Genomic DNA, 22,801 nt, shown 5'->3' with positions numbered 1-22,801 from the left:
AGCGGACCATCCAAACCCTGGAGGATATGCTGCGAGCATGCGTGTTAGACTTCAGGGGTAGTTGGGATACCTACCTTCCATTGGTAGAGTTCTCCTATAACAATAGTTATCATGCGAGCATTGACCGTCCTACCTTCGAGATTCTATATGGGAGGAAGTGCAGGACACCGATACATTGGGGCGAGGTTGGCCAGAGGATAATGGGTAGCAGTGAGGTAGTGCTCAAGACGACAGAGAAGATTCAGCACGTCCGGAGCAGGCTTCAGACTGCTCAAAGTCGGCAAAAAAGCTATGCCGATAAGTGCCGATCAGATCTGGAGTTCCAAGTCGGGGATATGGTTCTCCTGAAGGTGTCATCATGGAAAGGCATTATCCGATTCAGGAAACGAGGCAAGTTGGGCCCCAGGTACATTGGACCATTCAGGGTTGTAGCCCAGGTGGGCAAGGTGGTGTATAGGTTGGATTTGCCAACCGAACTCAGTCAGATACACAGAACTTTCCATGTTTCTCAGCTTCGAAAGTGCCTGGTGGACGCCTCAGCAATGGTACCCTTGGAAGACATTCAGGTTGATGGCAGCCTGAACTACATTGAGTGACTGGTGGCAATCCTCGACTGGAAGTCGAAGGATTTGAGGAACAAAAGAGTGGAACTCGTGAAGGTACAATGGCAGCACCGGAAGGGGTCGAAGTAGACTTGGGAGCCGGTGGACAAGATGATAGAGCATTACTCCGAGCTATTTCAGGATCGAGCAGCAGACTTCGAGGACAAAGTCTAAAATAAGTGGGGGAGATTTGTAGCACCTGGTTCTTGGTACATATTCTTTTATTAATTCTTTAAAATATTTTGCATTTTGGCCTTGGACTCGGCGAGTTGAAGCACCAACTCACCGAGTCGAAGCGGGATGAGACGCGGGGTTTATGCAGTGGACTCAACGAGTCGGGTCTCGGACTCGACGATTAGGCCCTGTTTGGACAAAAACCCTAACCCGAGGGTTTGCACCCTATTTAAACACCTTAACTCGGCCTCCTTCGTCCCATTTGCTCCCAGAAGACCCCCATAGCAAACCCTAGCCGTTATTGAAGCAATCTAAGGCATTTGGAGTGATTTTGGTGCTTTTGTGATCCAAGGAAGGAAGGAAAAGCTTGAAGGATCAAGAGGAGGCTAGAAGGATCCGATTTTGAGCATTATTTGTAGTCTACAGAAGGTATAAAGTCTATACCTTGTTTGTTCTTTTGATAGATCCCATTTTGTGGAGTTCTAGGGCTTTTCTAAGCCATTTTGGTCACCAACCATTATTGCAAGTATGGTTAGGAGTTGGCGTTTCAGATCTAGGTCCTTAGAGGGGTTGCAAGGCAGAAAGGAGTGGCTTTTGCACTCAAAGAAGGCCCCATGCATTGTAAGAGTTTGTTTTAGGACCTTTGAGCTCAAAGTCCCCTGCAAGCGCGTAAAGGTTGTAACTTTACGTGCTAGATCGATTGTAGAAGCATAGATATATCTTTAATCAAGGGTTGTACATCAGAAATCGAAGATTTAGTGAGAGGATGTGACCGAATCGACGAGTCCATTCTTGGACTCGGTGAGTCCAAGGTTTCTGTCCCATATCAGTTGAGGGTCAAAAGGATATAGTTGAGTGTGGAAAAGTTTTAGGGAGTCCCGGGGAGTGACCCAACGTTTTGGACTAAGCCATTGTTCTGGAAATTCATGGGACTCGGTGAGTGCATGAACAGACTCGGCGAGTCCAAGGCAATCTTATAAGGATGAAGATGAACTCGACGAGTTGTTCATACAACTCGGCGAGTCAAGGATAGGACCTATGTATCAGTTGAAGATGAACTCGACGAGTTATTCATACAACTCGGCGAGTCGGATGAAGATTCAGTCGATGTTCAATTAGAAGGAAAACTCGTTGAGTCATCGCCTAAATCGACGAGTAGAGACAGGTATAAGGACAAATGGAAGGATAAGGACTCGGCGAGTTGGCGAACCAACTCGACGAGTCAGGTCAACTAGAAGTTGACTTTAACTTTGACTTGGTCAGGGGTAAAATGGTCATTTTACCCTAAGAACAGTTAGTAGTGTATGACTAAGTGTTTTGTGGGAATTATAGCTGGAGGATTTCCGGAGCAGTAGCGACAGTAGTCAGAGGATTCCCACACAGATCAGTAGCTACTACGAGGTGAGTTACCTTCCAGTAGCAGTGGGTCTACAGCCATAATGCCGGCCCACCAGTAGAAGTTGTATATTAGATGATTGTCTTTGTGATATCATCTAGGTTTGCTACAACCTGATATGTTATATACTGGCATGATATGTTATATGTGATAGTAGTAGAGTTCGGTTGTTAGGACCGAAGGGTAGGTCAGGCACCCCAGATATGTCTGACAGTATGTGATTATATGTTTATATGCTGGCATGATATGTTATATGTGATAGCAGTAGTAGGAGGGGAATAGTCTCCAGTTCGGTTGTTAGGACCGAAGGGTAGTTCGAACACCCCATATATGTCTGATAGTATGTTTATGTTATGATATATGTGATAGTAGCAGTAGGGGTGGAATAGTCCCCGAGGGTCGGTTGTTAGGACCGACAGGTAGGTCAGCACCCCAGAATGGCTGTACGGGTAGGTCGGCACCCCAGAATGGTCGTACCGGGTAGGTCGGGCACCCCAGAATTGTCTGGCAGTATGTATGCTATGTGATTGTATGGTATGTGGTACGATGGGGGAACTCACCAAGCTTCGTGCTTACAGTTTACAGTTTTGGTTTCTGGTACCTCTTCATCGAAGGGGAAGGAGCTGGCGTGGTAGCGGCACATCATACACACACATTGCTTTCCGCACCATGAGTTATTCTGGGATTTGTACTCTGACATTATTATGTTTTTACGATTCAGTTTCAAACACGAGACATGTTTTATGAAATGATATTAACGGTTGATAATTTGTTACAAATGTTTTGCAAATCACTTAATCAAAAATGAAATTTTTGGACGTGAAAATTGGGTCGTTACAATTTGATTCTTTCATTTGTGGTAGTGTCTAAATTTACCAAACAAGGAAAGATTCTCATCACCCAAGTTTCAATTGGATAGAAACTTGGAATCATGCAAGTTATATGATGAATGAGAATTTTCATCTTTGGAAAATTAAGACTAATTCCTTGTTCACATGTTTAAGTGAATCAAGTGAAGGACTAAGGGATCGAGTACACATTCTTGTGCACTGGTCAGGTCCACCACAAAAGATCGATAAGACTATTCATCATGATTTACTTAAGCTTAGTAAATATGGTTATACTTACAAGTTTAAAGTATAATTCTGAAACATTGGAAAAGTTTCGATGTATGGCAGAATGAATGAGAAGAATCAACTTAGGCAGAAAGATAAAAGTTTCTCAAATCTAAAAAGATGGGAGAGTACTTTAACATCATGTTTTGTGATCATCTTAATGATTTAAAAATCATGTCACAATTAGTCCTCTAAAGTCATCTTAGTGTATTCTTATGACTAAGAAGAGGAATCTTGAATTGTTGAAATGATTAAATCAAGAAGATGAGTCATGCTTCGTTCCAAAAACAATTCTTAGAGTCATACTCCAAGATTGTAACTTGAGTGACATATCTTAAAGGAAGGTTTCTTAACACTAGTCAAATGTAAGAGTAGAAGTATCCTACCCTTGTACATTTGAAATTGGTAAGTTGTGATGTTTTGGATAAAACAAAGACCAACTAAGACCAATTGTGTGAAGTGTGTGTCTTGATAAAAAATCCAAACTATCTCTTGAATATTTGGCAAGTGAGTCTTATGTGTCAAGAGGATAGTGGGAGTCTTAAAGATCCTGGAAGAATTTCAAAATCTAATCAAGAATAAAAACCTGTAGTTTAACACTAGCACACGACGTGAGGTTTATAACCTATCGTGTTAACATATTTCTATTTCTATGCCCATTCCAGTTAAAGTTGGCTTTGCATATGAGTTCTTAGAGTTCTCAATTGGTTGCATAACAACTTGGAAGCAATGGCAAGCCCTTGAGCTGCTAGGTGGCAAGAAAATAAGATTGAGTTCAGTCCATATGAGTTTGGATTTGTCATTATCCTTGTCTTGTGACTATGGTTTTGACAATTCACATGGATAACCACACATACATCATAAAATCTAAGGTTCATAAGGTTTCTCTCTGATTCATGAAAATGATGGTGAGGAAACACTCCACCAAGTAGATTTAAAGCAGATAGCAAAGATCTAAACAACTAAGACTATGATTACGGCATCCCTTCTCATAGTTCTAAAATTGTTTAGACACACCTGTGAGCTATCTAAGATAAGGTGTATGATTTTGATAAAGTCTTATCAAGGCAATCTTGTCTTAGAAATATGAACTTTTGTAAGAAAGTCAGTAAAGTATTGACTTCTAGAAGTCCAACTAATTTCTGAGTACATGTCAAAGCTAGTGGGAGCATAAGTATTATGCTAATAATCATCATGTTAGTGGGAGCATGATAATTATGATAAAGGTTGTAAGTTAGCAATGTTAATTATAGAAAACAAAAGTTTCAATTCGTGGAATTGTAGGGGTTGAAAAGTTGTTTTGCTATAATTAAGGGAGAGGAAATTATACTTCATTTCAATTCTAAAAGCTTAGATTGAGATTTTAATCATCTTTAAATTATATTTCATTTCAATTCTAAAAGCTTAGATTGAGATTTTAATCATCTTTAGTCAAGATATATATATATATATATATATATATATATATATATATATATATATATATATATATATATATATATATATATGAATTTTAAGTTGGTTTGGTTCAACTTAAGAAAATTCTGTATATTGCGTTCTTAAAATTCGATTGTGATTATGGCATCCCTCTTCATAGTCAAATTTTGAGAACATGGCAAATAAAAAATATTGTAGCAAAAGACTGGTTTAGAATCATGTCTTTATGTGAGACATCATGAATCGTGTCCCATTTGCTTTGGGTACAGGATCGATTGCATGTGCTATAATATTCATCCTTTCTAAAATTTTCCAAATGCCTAGGGCATTAAGAAGGGAAAATGTCTAGAATTGGATATGACTAAAATGATTAAGCAATTGTCGAGGACAATCTAAGGTTTACCAAAGATTGGTTGCTCATGGACAGTTGGAAGTATAGTTTTAATTTTTGGAAGGACCATATTGACATATTATGAAAATATGCAACTCTTGTTCATAAGTGATAGTCAAAATGGGAATATGGAAATGACTCCACAAGTGGAAGTTGTTCAATTTGTGTAAGATTAGGAAAACTTAATGCAAGAAGGATGTTTCCATGGAGTTGATCTCTATTGGAATACTCTGTAGTGTCTGTTCACAAGTCTTTGTGACTTTATGCATAATCATTACAAGAGGATCAATGCATATAAGTTTAAAATCTAACAGATTTCGATAAATGATAGGAATTTGGAATTCTTACATTTTCAATAAGGATTTGGGAGTGTGAAAAGAGAATCATTGAAATTATGTTCAATCGATCTAGTTCACAAAGTAAGGATCATAGACAAACATAGAGTGCATACTTGTTGTATGGCAAAGCTATTGTTTATAAAAATATAGTGTACATGCTTGGAGCATGGGACAACTAGTGCTTTTAATTCAAGTATAAAGTTGATAGTTTGAAACGGTATACAATGAATAATGTGTAATCAATATGGTGATAAATAAAAGGTGTTTTATTTATGTTCATAAGTTCTGAGACCATATGGGATTGGATTATTATTGTGTTTCATTTTGCATGTTTTGACTTCCAGGATAAACAAAATCATTCTTCATGAATGACTAAGTTATTCAAACCATCCACAGTCAGTCATATGTTGGAAGTAGATATGAATCAAGACTGTCATGGGTTGGCTTGTAGAGGTCTAAGATGTTGGACAAAGTGGTGCTACAACATTCATGAGTGCTCATAAGTTCTGAGTATTGGATTCAACCCACGCTCTTTGAATCACTTCATGGATTTTATCACGTTTGATCATGAGACGATAATATTTTATATTCTTCAAACCTAGAGATATGAGTTGTTACTATGAGTTGGTTATACATTGATTGCACGAAGACACATTGGTAACTCGATGTTATAAAACGTGCCTTTGTGTATGATTCAACAAGTAGTAGAACAAGCCATATGAGTCGAAGTTTATCCATTCCTTTTACCTTCGGGATAAAAGCGATATATGTGGGCCCCTCGATGATTTAATGATGACACATGTGAGTGCTTGGCCAAGCCAGGACTGATTTGATCTGTTCAATCAGTCAGTCATCATGAATCGAAAATCAGGAAATAACAGATGGACAGAGAGAATGATTTATAATCCATGTCTCAGTCCATATGATATCTAGAATGGAGGAATATATGATCCCTTATCTAATGGACAAGTCATTGACAAAGGTCAGAGATCATCGGCAAGGTCAGAGTTCGACAGAAGCTTTTGAGAGCTACGATTGCTAGTCGGGTTATAAAGTCATACTTGTAATTATAGTTTTAGACTTATCCAAGTGGGAGACTGTTGGATTAATGTCTAAGTTCATAACTATATTTGGTAAGACTTGACCCGGCCCGACATGGTCCATTTGGGTTACATGGCATCGGGATAATTGGATAGACAAGATGAGGAAAAAGGATACTAGTTATTTATATTAATATATTATAAATTATAATATATTAATATATAATCATATTATTTAATTAGTATTGATCAAGAATTAATTTGTAATTAATTAAGTGATCAAAAGGAACTAATTAAATATGGACTCTTAGATATATATGTGTGATGGGCCAAGTTCATTTAGGTTGGGCTAAGCTTTCATGGATAGTCCATGGAGTGTTTAACCCATGGATCATATGAAATGAAAGGTCATGGGTATTAGGGTTTAACCCTAATCTCCACACTATATAAAGATGTCATTGGTTGGTAAAATTAAGACTAGTGTGTGTACACAAAAGGGCAAGGCCAATTTCACTAGAGAGAACCAAAGTATCCTTATTCTCAAGGTTATTCCAAGTGTTCATGGTGTTGTGTGAACCATTTAAGGTGTCACACTAGGGGCACTAGGCACTCAAGCTTCATGAAGACAGGTTACAACAACAAGGTATGTATTCTATCTATTTTATTACCCTTGTCTCAATGTTTTGGTATGCTAGTTAGGATAATACCTTTGATATTCATATTTGTATGTATAATAGAGAAAACATAGATCCAAGATATTTAGGGTTACATGTACACTTAGGAGTGTTAGAATGCTCAAAACCTAACACCAATTCTAAAAGTTTTAAGTTTTGAGGGAGAAAATATGAATGCCTTAAATATGAATGTTACAAAAGTGCTTAATAGGTAAGTGCAATGCTATAATAGGTAATTGTAATGATAAGTGCTTAATTTGTTTCGTAAATGAATGCTTAATGAATAGTTTCTATCGGTTTGTATTGTAAAGTGTTTAATAGGTAAATGCAATGCTATAATAGGTAAGTGCAATGTTATAATTGAAAAAAGAACAAATGCAAATTGTTATAATTGAAAAAAAAATATATTGAAAGTAAAATGCTATAATAGGAAAAAACAAAAGGAAAATTTGATAAATAAGATAAATATGAAAAATAAATGAAAATATGTAACATCCCAAAAATCAAGACAAATTTTTTGTTTTTAAAACCATTCCAAAATCCATAAATTACACCAAAACATAGTTTTTAAAACCATAATCATGAATCAGAGTATCCCAAAATCATAAGTCAATAAAAATCTAGGATGATGTGCATAATAACGTGTTCGCCTTGCCCCTGTCCTCTAATGTACCTGAAACCCTAAAATCAAATTGTAAGACAAAGCTTAATGTGTTCCCCCAAATTACCACACACAACAACATAATACGACGCACGCAACCAAGCCTATAACACTAAGTTGGACCACCATCGAGCCTTCAGCTGCTAGCTGGACCGCACCCGAGCCTACAACATAAGCTGAAGCACTCCTTTAGGCCTAAAATATCAACCGGATCGCCCATGTGTCTTGGCCTTCAGCGCACAGCAGGACCGCCTCAACCCCCACAACATAATAACATGCTGGCATATGCAACTATAAATAATAGCCATCAAGTATAGGTAATCAAACAAATCTACCAGTTTAACATATCACTAGTGAATACAAGTAATTATATAGATCTACCAGCCTAACATATAATTAGCATACCATCATCCTAAATACCAGGATACATAACTTAGAGGGTCGACATTAGTGCCTTCGACCCAAGAGTACAGTGAGGAAAACTGACATGAATGTTCGAAAGATAGTCAAACTGAATGGTACTCCAAATACCGGCTCTACAGGTCACCTATACCGCAATCAGGGACCAAGCCTCAATCTACTACTTAATTCACTATATTTAACCTAAAGTTAAACTTGGTCAATGGACAACGATCAATGGTCAAAATCCACGCTCAAAATTCATATAGCTAGTCGTTACGTTGTGACCATCTAGTGGTCACTTCGTCACCTAATACGACGAGATAATCGGGTTATTACATTCTCACGTCGTGAGCTACAAGTGCTCACGTCGTGAGAAGTGCTTTAAAAGGTTGATGCAATAAGCTCTTAATCCTTTTAGACAAATAACTAAAACTTCCATAATATATTATCTACTTCAAAACATCATAAAGATAGTGGATTTTTGGACATGCATGTCCTAAACACAAGCTAGGGAACAAAAGGAAGAAATAGTATTAGGAACTCATGCAAGAGTCTCAAAACCCAACCATACTTTAGGCCCAACACTTATATCATCAAAGAGATCCATAAATTTGGCAACTTTATGGACCCCAAACACTATATCAACCTAGACATGACAGATAATGCATAAAAACCTAGATCTAAGCTTATTAACTCATAAAGCGTTGAACTTGAAACTTACAATGGTCCAGAGGTGTGAAGATGAATGATTGTGAGGCTTTGAATGTTGAGATTGTGTGCTAGATGCTCTTCCTCTTCTTCTTCTTTGCTAAAATCACCACAAAAGCGCTCAAAATAAATTATGGGTGCTAGGGTTTCAAGGGCGAGTATTAGGAGGTAATAAAGGTCGAGGGCGGCTAACCCTAGCTCTTACTTCTTTTAAATATTGACTAAATCCCCCAAAATTAAGGTTTGCCTCGCAGCTAGGTCTCACGTCGTGACCCATAAGGGCTCACGTCGTGAGTCTAAAGGGATGCATGATTCTTCCAATTGGGATCACCTTGTGACACCTAAGTGCTCACGCCGTGATCAGGGTTTAATCTTTAAGAATTTAATCAGAAATTTCAAAATGGTGCTTACCTGGAACTGGGTGTTAGAAAATAGAATGCTTTAATAAACAAACTAACAAAAGTATGTTGCTATTAGATTAAACCTAATAACAAATGTTATTAATAACAATGTACTTTTATTAGTTTGTTTATTACAACATCATATTTTCATTTATTTTTTATATTTATAATAGAAAATAAAACAAAAAATTAATAATTAAAGTACAATGTTATTATCATGTATAATCTAATAACTTAATTATTTAAAGTACAATGTTATTACAAAAAAAACCAATACCTCAAAAGAAGTGAAATAGAATGCTTTACTAAACAAACTAATAAAAGTACGTTATTATTAAACAAAACGTAACTACAAATGTTATTAATAACAACATATTTTTATTAGTTTGTTTACTAAAGCATTCTATTTTCATTTCTTTTTATAATTATATTAGAAAACAAACTAATAAAAATATGTTGTTGTTAAAAGTACGATGCTATAATGGAAAACAAACAAAAGTTTGATGTTATAATTAACAAAAGTATAAAAACACGTTGAATTTTTAAATATTGAAGTTTTGTTTATAATATGTTTATTATATATTTTGAATGTTTATAATATTTTTTAAATCGATGTAAACACATATCACGAGGGGGACACGGAGGAGAATATGAGAACAAAAATATTAGTAAACCACTAATTTAAAAAATAAATAAATAAATAAATGAGAGTCTGTAAACAATAGAAAAAACTTATCGTGTAACTTACTCTATTTGTTATTTTCACGGGCCTCGTGGCCCAAAGATGCAGCCCGGAGTCTCCGATCCGGATGCAAGTTAAACCGGACTTTAAATGTGAACAACTTAAGCCGGGTCGCATGGTAATCCCAACTGCCAAGTATAATCAGTTTAACGCTACACTCATACACAGTGTAGTCGAGTCGAGAACTTTCTGCCATAATCGGGAGCTTTTTCACTTTTTCATCTCTTACGATCATTCTCTATAAACCCTAACAAAATCATTAACAAATCCTCTGTTCTCGATTTTCTCCTCTCTGTTCGTCTAAGGAGACATGCCTCCCAAAGCAGCTAAATCAAAGGAGGCACCGGTGGAGAGGCCAATCCTCGGACGTTTCTCTTCTCATCTTAAAATCGGAATTGTGAGTTCCTTATAACATTTTATCAGTATATGGTCATAATGTCATTGATATATCATGTTTATGTTGATCGAGAATTTAATTTATTACAGTTGAGGTAATTTTTGGTTAGTTTGAGAAGGAAGGTGATAGGATTACTGTAGGAAATCATAGAATCGAAGCTTTTCCGTATGATTGTTTCTAACATTTTCGTTTGAAATTATTTATGTATTTGATCGTTTTTTGGTACCTAATTGTCCTGTAATGGAGATTTCATTCATATCTTCTTATTTTCATATTGATTTCAGGTTGGATTACCGAACGTAGGAAAGTCTACACTTTTCAACACACTCACAAAGTTGTCTATTCCAGCAGAGAACTTCCCATTCTGTACAATTGAACCTAACGAGGCACGTGTTCATATTCCAGATGAGCGATTTGAGTGGCTGTGTCAGCACTTCAAGCCAAAAAGTGAGGTATGTCCTATGTCCTGTGTTCAGTATCATATACTTTGCTTAAAGATTTATGTTATCTGTTGATTGTATCAAAATGTTTTGACCTTAATCACTCAAAATTGCCAATTTTGTCCCTATGATTTAACTTCTACAATAATTCATTGTTAACTTATCTTGATCATCATTAAGCTGCTATCATGCGCATTACTCTTAATTGGTTGTGCAGGTGTCAGCGTTCTTAGAGATACATGATATAGCTGGGCTAGTTAAAGGTGCTCATGAAGGACAAGGGCTTGGAAACAATTTTTTATCTCACATTCGTGCAGTTGATGGCATATTCCATGTTTTACGTAAGATATAGTCATCTTTTGAGTTAAATTTTGTCAATTTTTATAGGTTATCTGAGTTTTTTCTTCAATGTAATTAATGTTAAACACACAAGAAGACATGTAATTTTACATATGGTCATGTAACAGGTGCATTTGAAGACCCTGATATCATACATGTAGACGACTCTGTGGATCCTATAAGAGACTTGGAAGTTATAACTGCAGAATTACGGTTGAAGGTGTGCATCAATATTCTTCTGATTGTTACAATCTTTTGTTCTTGAGTTTTTGATGAATGATTTGGATGATAAATTCTGCTATCTTTTTGTATGTTTAAAGGATATTGAATTCATGGAAAGAAGGATTGAGGATCTTGAAAAGATCTTGAAGAGGAGTAATGATAAACAGGTGAAAGTGGAACATGAATTATGCCTCAAGGTATTGTCATTTTCTTAATAAATACTTGTAGTCATTGATTATTTCACTGATCATTTGCTTAATCTAAGAATACTTTTTGATTAAATATATGACAGTGATTATATCTACTTCTGTAGGTCAAAACATGGCTCATGGAGGATAAAGATGTCCGATTAGGGGACTGGAAAGCTGCTGATATTGAAATCTTGAATACCTTTCAATTGCTTACAGCAAAACCTGTTGTTTATTTGGTAAGATAATATATTAAAGGAATATCTATTATCATTTATCATATATAAGTTTTCTTATAGAATAAATGAATAATGCATTGTATCTACACTTTTGTACGCCAACTACTGTTTACTTGTACTTTGACCAATAGTCCAGGGGTATTTTGGTCAATTGACACTTGTCCATCAACCCACAAGTATGTTTACTAAAAAGTCATCATGGTAAGATAACCAGAATATCTATCAACATGTATATGTTTTCTTGTTGAATAAACGAATAAAGCATTTTATTTACACTTTTGTTCGCAAACTACTGTTTACATGTATTTTGACCAGTAGTCCAAGGGTATTTTCGTCATTTGACACTTCTTCATCATGGTGAACTTTGTTGGTAACTAGATAAGCTGTGTTTATTGGCTCTTAACTAGGGTTTATTTTGTTGTACAGGTCAACATGAATGAGAAAGATTATCAGAGGAAAAAGAACAAATTTCTTCCCAAGATTCATTCTTGGTATGTAAGCTCTCACTAATCTATAACATAGTATTTGATATTTGGTGCATATCTACTTCTATTATGGCATATGAACCCCAAAGGGTAGATGGGTCATTTGGCATACCTTTCTTATTTTTAAGAATAAACCTTTTGTAGGGTACAGGGGCATGGAGGTGAGCCTATTATTCCTTTTAGCTGTGCCTTAGAAAGAAATTTAGCTGATATGAAACAAAATGAAGCTGCAAAATACTGTGAGGACAATAAAGTACAAAGGTGACTTCATATTTGACCTTTCATGAAAATTGTAAGATTTTGTAATGAATTCCATTAGTTATTTAAATGATAAATACAACACTTAATATAACAAACACTTTAATGAATACCAAAAATGATATAATCTAGTTTTGATTTGTTGGATATTGTCTGACATGGATTATTATTCTATAGTGCTCTTCCAAAGATTATAAAGACTGGATTCTCAGCCATCAATCTTATATACTTCTTTACAGCTGGCATTGATGAGGTAACAAGGGTATTTTGGTCTTTTTAATAAAAAAATATAGAATGAAAACCAAATGTTTTCCACCTCCCTTGGTGAAATCCATCAAACATGTTATTCGAAAGACTCCAATGGAATTGAATTTTGTCCATTTTGGCAACCAAACACACCATGGAATGGAATCCCGAATTCCATTCCATGATTCCAATTCCATCAAAGTTATATACTTCTTTAATGCAATGCAGGTGAAATGCTGGCAAATTCGAAGGCAAACTAAAGCTCCTCAAGCTGCAGGAGCAATTCATACTGATTTTGAAAGAGGATTCATTTGTGCAGAGGTGATTTCTTGCATATTTTATTTAAGGGTTAATTTCAAAAAAAACCTTACATTTTGTGTTTTTTTCGAGATTAAACCTCAAAATTTATTTTTTGCCAGAAAAAAACCTTATATTTTTCATTTTTTTCAACCTTCTAAATGCTTCAAAATAAACCCTAACCTTTTTTAGTTTTTCTCGAAAAAACCCTCACAGTTTACAATTTTTTGGCAAAAAAGGGTTAATCACTTAATCTCATAAAAGACCTTAATTTTGTGTTTTTCCGGATGAAACCTCAAATTTATTTTTTGCCTGAAAAAGTCCTTGTATTTTTTCATTTTTTCCGATTTGGCCCTTTTAGTTATTTTTTACCAACAAAAAATTGTAAAATGTGAGGGTTTTTTCAAGAAAAACTAAAAAGTTGAGGGTTTATTTGGAAGCATTTAGAAGTTTGAGTGTTTTTTTTGGAAAAAAAAATACAAAGCTAAGGGTTTTTCGGGAAAAATAAAAAATACAAGGTCTTTTTCAAACAAAAAATAAATTTGATGTTTAATCCGGAAAAAACACTAAATATAACGTCTTTTTTAGAATAACTCAACAAAAAATGACTAAAAGGGCCAAATCAGAAAAAATTAAAAAATACGTCTTTTTAGACAAAAAATAAATTTAAGATTTAATCTAGAAAAAAAACACAAAATATAAGGTCTTTTTTTAGATTAACCCTTTATTTAAATTTCAAGCTATCCTCATGTCGAAATTTTGTTCTTTCTTATACATAATAATAAGTATATATATATTTTTTTTGTTTTTATTTTAGGTAATGATGTTTGATGATCTTAAGGCGCTTGGAAGTGAGGCTGCTGTTAAGGTACCCTTGTTCCATATCTGCCTTTATGTTGAACTTTTATTTTTATTTTTTGTTATTAATACACTGTGCTTTGAAAATCAGAGAAACAAACCAATGGAAGTAATTTCTTTCTATTTTGTATACAAAAAACTTGCACTTGTTAATAATTATTGGTTTTTTGTTATTGCAGGCTGCAGGGAAGTATAAACAAGAGGGAAAAACATATGTGGTACAAGATGGGGATATAATCTTTTTCAAATTTAATGTCTCTAATGGTGGAAAGAAGTGATATTACTACATATAAAGGAGTTACTTTGACTTTTTCATGGGGTTTGACTTGATGAATTCTAATTGTGGATTTTTTTTTAATCCGTGGATAAGTTGGTACATTTACCCCTATTGAGTGAGAGAGCAAATTAGTTAATTAAACATAACACAAAAAAATTTAGTAAGCTAGCTGACTAAATATTTAATAAAAACAATGTTATGTTAAAAGGTTAATGATTTATCACAATGTTATTAATAAGTTGTAAGGAATGGTCTTATTATATACACTCCACCCTAAGGCTGGATGGAGTGGTATCACTCTTACCACACTCCCTTCAATGTCATGTAAGCGACACGCCGGTTTTTACTACAAAAGTATGGTTCCTTGCCGCACACAACGATTGATGCAACACTTTTTTATTAACAATTTAGTTCAAATAAAAACTTCATTTTTAATAATAAAAAAACATAATATATCATTACTTCAAAAAAAAAAAAAAACATTACATTGTTTTACTTCAATATAATATAACATAACATTAAAAAAAAATCCTAAACACTTAGAAAAAAAAATATCTTAAACTTAGAAACTTAGAAAAAAAACATCAAATAAGAAAAAATAAATACTAAAATTAAAATAAAACATAATATATGAAGTCTTCATCTGAGAACTCGTCTTCCGAGTATTCTAAGGGATCCAAATTGAGGTTAATATGTTAAATCTCGTAGATGTGTTCCACAAAGTCCATGTGAAGATTGTGAAATGTTTCAGTGCTATGTATCTCTGTTTTCCTATCTATGTACTCATTGCCACCAATTTTTATTGGTTGTGTCTCGGGGATGGTTTCATGCTCATCATACGTACATATCGCTCTTCTTTCATCTTCAATAATCATATTATGCAATATAATATATGCACACATCACTTCTTCAAGTCTTCTCTTGCAGAAAAAATTGTTGGTTTTTTCAATATGTACCAACATTTCTTAAGAGCTCTAAAGGCCCGATCGACATCATTCCTAGCTATTTTTTGAGCTCTCTTGAATTTTTTCAGTCTAGAATCATGTGGACATGAAAATAATTTAACAAACACATCATATTTGGGATAGATCCCATCAACAAGATAATAGCCATATATGTTGTTAAATATATGTGAATGATAAAGAACGTTGATGTCGTTAATCGAACCGAGGGAACAGAAAAAAAAAAGCATGTCAAATCCACTGATCTTGTGACGTCACCGCTTAAAGTATGACCGTAGGGTGAGTATTGTTATCTCAGCTAAATTGACGATGATGTGAAGTAGGGCAATTTTCCGATCCTAATAGAGATAATCTAACCTTCCTATCATTTAAGGAAAGTCATATACACTAGCATGATGAGCTTGTAATTGTAAGTTGTCATTGTGTGTAGGTCATCATTATCATATGAATATTATTTGACTAACTTTTTTACTTTTACTTCATTATAATCTAACTACTATTGCTTTATTATTTAATAATTGCATTTTTATTATTAACTTTATTAATATTAATAATTTTAAACTTATTTTTTATTATGATAATAAAACAATAATAATATTGTTTTTATAATGTTATAATATAAATAATATTATAAAAAATAAAATTTCATCAATTTTTTTAACTTAATAAAATTTTTCCATTTCCATAAACCTAATATCATTGATTGTAAAAAAAATTATAATATTATAAGAAAAATAAATTTTGAACATATCTTCGTTGTTTTTCTTTAAATTTTAAATATTACATAACAAAAATCTGAGAAAAAAAAATAAACAACAACTAATCATCTATAGTTACGTTTTACATTTTGTATACACATGATGTACAGATGAGATGAATCTATAGATTAAATAATCCTTTGTTAACAAATAAAGATTAAAGAGGTTCGTTAAATTTTAAATAGTGATCATTAACTTAAAAAATAAATTAGGATTGAAAAGATAAGATATTGATCCATTCTTCCCAATAATTAATTTATAACTTAGAAGCTTCATTTTCAAAAATTTATAACTTTATAATTTGCAATTCATAAAATTTAAAATAATTATAATAAAAATAATATGGCCTATGGATTGAAAATTTTAGATCATGTGATGTACACTCTTTAAACCACACAAAAGAAAAAAAAATAGAAAAAGACAATATGTTAAGCCAAAAGTAACTAGATAAGACCATGGGGCTCTTTAATACCTTTCCGTGGATATATAGAAACTCAAAAACGGAGTTAAGATAAAGAAGTTATGGTTGTTTGAAGTTGAATCGGTAATTGGGGGTTTTGCCCTATGCATGGTGTAGGATGGCTACACATGACATAGAAGCTGAATGAGGAACGAAATGTTAATGATCTATACATCGCATAGATTTTGCTACGTAGGGTGTAGCAGCTACTAACCAAAACCTTAACCCTAAGGTTTTGGGCCCTATTTAAGGACTCTAACTTCTTGGAACCCTTCCCATTACCAACCTCCATCACCTTATATCGTTCTTTTGAAACCCTAACCGTCAATTGTGAGTTTTGGAAGCTTTCGTGTGATTTTTTTGGGTATTCTTGAAGAAGGAGTTCATTAGAGAAGCAAGTAGAAACTCCAAACTTTATAGATCTAGACTTTGCGCTTCATCACCTATCTCCAAAAGGTATAAAGCTTGCATCTTGATACTCCTTTTGTTAGATCTAATTAGCTCATAGGTTTTATGCTTTTTGTTCCTTAACCTTGGTCTTTATGGGTATAAGCTACTCCCAGACCGTATGGGTGTCATTTCTTGATGTTTCTAAGCTTGTAGAGTCATAAAAATGGGAGCTTGGTCACTTTCATCCATCCATGCATGAGCTCTTGAGCATTAAAGGGTGTTTTGGGACTTAGGGCTTGGTGTTATGCTATTTTAAGCCATGCGTATGGATAAAGTGAAAGACTTTATCCATTAAGACGTCTATCTATAATAGATTTGGAAGTTTGGAGGGTTAGCTTTCCGTATTAAGCACTTAATGAAAAAGTTGGGCCCCAGCATGCTACGTTGGGCGTAGCGCCAAATTTGCACGTTATGCCGCCTTTAACTCTACGATGGGCATAGAGCATCGTGTACGCGGGGCGTAGGTCAAATGAAAGTTGACTGTTGACTTTGACCATGGTTGACTTTTGGTCAAGTTGAGAGTTTTGGGATTATAGATTGAGACTGAGTCTCTGTTTATGGCATAGGTGACTCGTAGTGCTGGTGCTTGGAGTCGTGAGAGTTGTTATGATATATAATGGCTGAGATGTGGGTTTCTCACTATACTCGTGAGTCGAAGGCACCAATGTCGACCCACCAGATTATGTTATGTATCCTTGTATATAGGATGTTGCTATGCTATAGTGGTATGTTAGATTTGTAGATATGTACGATTATCTGTGTTGTTGGTTATTGTTTATCTGTTTGCCTATATTGACTTAATGTGGTTGGGTTGAGGCGGTACTGCTTTATGATATACACCAACCAACACGGGAACAATCCAGTCATAAGATGAGGGTCGGGAGGGAATTCCAGTCTGATACTATGGGCTTGGGGCAATCCAGTTTTATACTATGGGTCTGGTATGCATGTATTGTTTATATATTGTTGTGTGAGAGATTTTGGGAGAACTCAGTAAGCTTCGTGCTTATCCAGTTGTTTGTAATTGTTTTTCAGGTACCATTGGTGATTATGTGAAGGCAAATGCATGATCGTACAAATCCTCATGTTGATTTATACTTAAGAGACTATTTGATAATCTGACTCTATGGCTTTGATTTGAAATAATGAATGATTATCTTATGATTTTATGGAAATGTTTTTAATAAAAATAAAAAATATTGGCATGTTTTCTCGGATGATAAAATATATGGAACAAAACCACACAAATATCCTAATTTTAGTTCTCCGGAACAGACCTCCAGAATGTATGACCATTTCGAAGTATAGACTGGAATGTAAGGGGTGTTAGATTCCGGGCTTAATTCATACCAACCTCCAATAGACCTGGGTCAAATCTGGAATATTCTTACATGCTCTAATACACTATTATGGAGTAACTTGTCATTTCTCAAAAAAAAAAAAAAATAGTTATTTTTATTAAAAAAAAAAAAAAAAACTCATTTTTAAGGGTTAGATTACTAAATTTATGTCAAATTATAATCATCAAATTATAAATTATTGTTGTACTTATTGTCACTAACAAAAACTTATAAAGCTAAGGATATTTTACATTTATATTAGAAACCGGATTTCTTATTTGTTTCTCCACGTATAGTTATTTTAATTTCAAAGATTATAAAGTAAATAAAATTTCAGTTTTACTAAACATTAATTAATCGATTATCATTAAAATCGAAATCTATTAATCACTATATATTTATCCAACCCCTCTCGAGCTTACTAATGAAGACAACGGAAGTCCGCGTGGTCGCTAACATTTTCTCGTAACGGACCACGATGATTGATCTGAATGAAGCTTTTAGTTCTGAGAGTGTCGTCGGGAAGAATACCTTCGGATTAAGTGATGGGTAAAAGCAAATTCTCATTGTTCCCGAGGTCTCAACTTGGTTGTTCTTAGATATAAAGTCAAACAATTCTGGCCAACCAGAACGTATAATTTGAGTTACAGGTTAATGGGTTTCCCTCGATCCTATAGTATAATAATAACATGGGATCATATATGGTTCATACAACATCAAAAATCGCGTCGCTTGCAAAATGGGGGAAAGTTACTTGTGCACGTACACTGTTCGATGAAATGCCCCAAAGAGACACAGTCGTTTGGAACACAATGCTCACTTCTTATACTCATCTTGGTCTTTTCCAAGAAGCTCTGTTACTCTTCCACGAAATGACAGGAATTAACAGCATCAAACCTGATCATTACTCGTTTACAGCAACTTTGAGTGCATGTGCTGGATCAGGTAAGCTGCGTTATGGACAAAAGATCCATGCTTTGATTCTTTCTGCTGGATATTCTTCTTCACTTCCAGTTAACAATGCCCTAATTGATATGTATGCCAAATGTTTGAGCCCTTGTAGTGCACATGATGTGTTTGAAGAAATCGAGTTGATCAGAAACAATGTCTCTTGGTGTTCTTTGTTGTTTGCTTATGTTAACTCCAATCAATTTCAATCTGCCCAAAGTGTTTTTGACGCTATGCCAAATAGGGTGAACATTGCTTGGAATACTCTGATTGCAGGTCATGCTCGACATGGCAATGTCAATTCTTGTATTAAATTATTCAAGAGGATGATGACTGAATCATGTGTTGAAATTCAAGATCAATGGACATTCAGTGCACTCATGAATGCTGCTACTGAATCACAAGAATGTCACATTGGTTGCATGTTTCATGCTATTGTCATCAAGAAAGGATGGAATTCAGCAGTTGAAGCAAACAACTCAATTCTTAGCTTCTATGCACATCTAAGTAATCCTGAGGATGTGGTGAAGATGTTCGAGTCCATTGACACTCTCACTCAAGTTTCTTGGAATGCAATAATAGATGCGCATATGAAAATAGGAAATACCCAAAAAGCCCTTATTGCATTTCACAATGCCCCTGAAAAAAACGTTATTTCATGGACTTCAATGATATCAGGGTATGTTAGAAACGGAAATTCTGAAGAAGGGATACGTTTTTTTGTCAATATGATAAGATCCAACCTCCTTCCTGATGATTTTTCTTTAGGAACAGTTCTCCATGCATGTTCTCTCATGGCAACATTAGGTCATGGAAAAATGATTCATAGTCTTGCAATACGACATGGATTTCATTCTTATGCTTATGTTGGAAATGGATTGGTTAACATGTATGCAAAATGTGGAGATATTTTTAGTTCCTTCCAATCTTTCAATGATATAATCGAAAAAGATTTGGTTTCATGGAACACAATGTTGATTTCATATGGTCTACATGGATGGGGTGATAAAGCCCTAGAGATTTATGACAAAATGATAACATCTAATTTGAAACCAGATAATGTGACATTCATAAGCCTTTTAATGACATGTAGCCACTTAGGGTTTGTTGAAAAAGGTCGAGATTTTTTCCAATCGATGAGTGGGGTCCACGGGTTGTGTCCTGAGGTAGAACATGTGGCATGTATGGTGGATATGTTGGCTAGAGGAGGGGAATTGGAAGAAGCAAGAGAGATGGTGGAAAGTTACAGAAGGACACATGGTGAAATGGGGAAGTCGAGTGAGGGTGTTTTTGGAGCTTGTTATGCACATGGTGAGTTGGAGATGTTGGAAGGTGAAAGTCAGATGAGTTATGTGATGCTTTCGAATTTGTATTGTGTAAAGGGGAAGTGGAAAGAAGCTGAGATGGTTAGGAAGGCTATGGCTGATGAAGGGGTGAAGAAGATGCCTGGTTGTAGTTGGATTGAAGTTAAGAACAAGGTGGTGGCTTTTGTTGCTGGTGGGAGTTTATGTGTAGAGAAGGATGACATTTCTTCTATTATATACTTGCTTGAATATCAATTGAAGAATCCATGGTGATGGAAGTAATTAAAGATGATGTAGAGTTTTGAGATCTTTTTTTATCTCCGACTTTAAGTTAAAGATCAAGATGGAAATATAAACCTCAAGATAAGTAGAAACCAGGAAAAACACACATATACCGATTATCGAGTGTATTACATGAGAAAATCAATATCTATAGTAAAGTATCAAGCAATGGGCAAGCTATATTTTGGTGTAAAGGTAGATCTTCGATAGTCTCATGATGGAAACATTTATGTCTATACATTTATAATCTCTTTGTCAAAGAAACATTTTAAATGATCATTAGTCCATTGTTGATTCTCTTCTATTTCTAATAACCAATATATCATAGAAGCTTTAGGTAAAGCAAATAAAGAACTTGATTTCATGTCATAAACATAAAAAAAGACATTTTCACAAAAAAAAAAAAAAACAGCACATATTCATCATGATTTCACATTTTCAGCAAAACAAAACCGCAAATTTTCACCATTATTTCACAATTTTAGCAAAAAAAAAAAAAACAAACAAACATTTAAGCATCATTATATGAGAATTTCAGCACAAAACAACACTTAAACAACATTATTTTAGCAAAAAAAATAAAAAATAGCACATAAATATCAACATTTCGATTTTTCAGCAAGATACATCAACAAATATTTTGTTTCAGCAATATTTAACAAAAATTAAACAAGAGAAAAGTTGTTTTTTCGGATTTTCAGCAAGAAAAAAGAAAACAGGAAATGCTACATAAACATCAAATAATTTCAGTAAAATGGAGAATTTTTCAGGAAAAATACCCTTTAATTTCGTACTAAACAAGAAAAATCATCAGAAACAGAAGAGTTCTCACCTATTTGATGTATAGAGGAGTTGCTGGCTTCGATGGGAGACTGTTCGCCTGTAATCATGTGATCAGAGAGGAGGGCGGCCGATCGGAGCTGGTGAACGTGAAGGCAATGCTAGAACCGAGGTAGGATGTGTCGAAGGTGGGAGGATTCGAGGGTGGGAAGTTCTGATGGAGGTGCCGATAGAAAGAAAAGAAAAAGGAGTCTTTTTTTTAGGTTAAAAGGATTCGCAGACCTTAGAAGTGGCTAGTCCATATCTGTATGGTGAAGACCTCGCACATACTCTGCCCCGTCATCTAGAATAGTATGGATGACAACCATGGACTATTCTAGATAGTCCAGTGGAACACTAGCAGGCTCGCAACCTGTAGGTGTTGTGAACGATGTGTTCACCCGGTGTACTCTAAACCTTGGCGATCATGCAGACTTGATGCCTAAACCCTGGTAACTATGCAGACTTAGTGCCTAAACCTTGGCGATCATGCAGACTTGATGCGTAAACCCTGGTGACTATGCATACTTAGTGCCTAAACCTTGGCGATCATGCAGACTTGATACCTAAACCCTGGTGACCATTCAGACTTGGTACCTAATCCATGACGACTATGCAGACTTAGTGCCTATTATGTAAATCGTGGCAATGATGGACTTCGTGCCAATTCCTTAGAATGATCCTTAAGAATAAATGAAATGACCTGGACATTTCAGACACGAATACACGAGTCTGTGAGAGACACGACACGACACAAATACATGACACGAATAAATCTTAAAAATTGAGATAAAGCTTATTTTTCATCGTGTAATCTTATTGTGTCAAATTTGTGGCTGACACGTTTTTATGACACGAATACACGAATTGCCAGGTCTATAAATGAACGAGGAATAGCTGATTCATAGGGTAGACCCTTAAGAGTAAAGAAGATAATAGGGATGGGTAATTGGGTTGATTGTTTGATGTTTAAACATAATAATTATATTATTGTGGGTTGAAAACCCTATGTACTCACCAGGTTTCCCAACCTGACCCACTCAGTTTATTTATATCATAGATGTTGATATGATGTCACATTACACTGAGAGATTAAGGAGATATAAATCACTAGTGATAATGAATGTAAGTTCTGTTTATGCTTATGTTTC

The 22,801-nt window shown here is 34.8% G+C and overlaps 2 protein-coding genes across 2 annotated transcripts; both read left to right on the top strand.

Moving 5' to 3' along the window:
* Positions 1-10,207: 10,207 nt before the first annotated feature.
* LOC145070867 (obg-like ATPase 1) lies at positions 10,208-14,428 on the top strand. Its single transcript, XM_079017828.1, has 12 exons — positions 10,208-10,478; positions 10,763-10,930; positions 11,136-11,259; positions 11,386-11,477; positions 11,578-11,676; positions 11,793-11,906; positions 12,333-12,397; positions 12,536-12,652; positions 12,827-12,902; positions 13,124-13,216; positions 14,010-14,060; positions 14,230-14,428. The coding sequence occupies exons 1-12, from the start codon at positions 10,392-10,394 to the stop codon at positions 14,326-14,328; spliced, it is 1,185 nt and encodes a 394-aa protein (XP_078873954.1). The 5' UTR covers positions 10,208-10,391; the 3' UTR covers positions 14,329-14,428.
* A 4,254-nt stretch (positions 14,429-18,682) lies between these two features.
* On the top strand, positions 18,683-21,110 carry LOC145098462 (Tetratricopeptide repeat (TPR)-like superfamily protein). The gene has a single exon (XM_079036096.1). It carries the CDS (start codon positions 18,987-18,989, stop codon positions 20,820-20,822), a length of 1,836 nt encoding a protein of 611 aa, XP_078892222.1. The 5' UTR covers positions 18,683-18,986; the 3' UTR covers positions 20,823-21,110.
* Positions 21,111-22,801: the final 1,691 nt, after the last annotated feature.

This window comes from Lactuca serriola, chromosome 1 (assembly GCF_051521515.1).
Source record: "Lactuca serriola cultivar US96UC23 chromosome 1, Lser_US96UC23_V15, whole genome shotgun sequence".
NCBI classification, from domain to species: Eukaryota; Viridiplantae; Streptophyta; class Magnoliopsida; order Asterales; family Asteraceae; genus Lactuca; species Lactuca serriola.
Note: the sequence above shows the minus strand (reverse complement) of the source record. Positions and strands in the feature narration are given on the sequence as shown.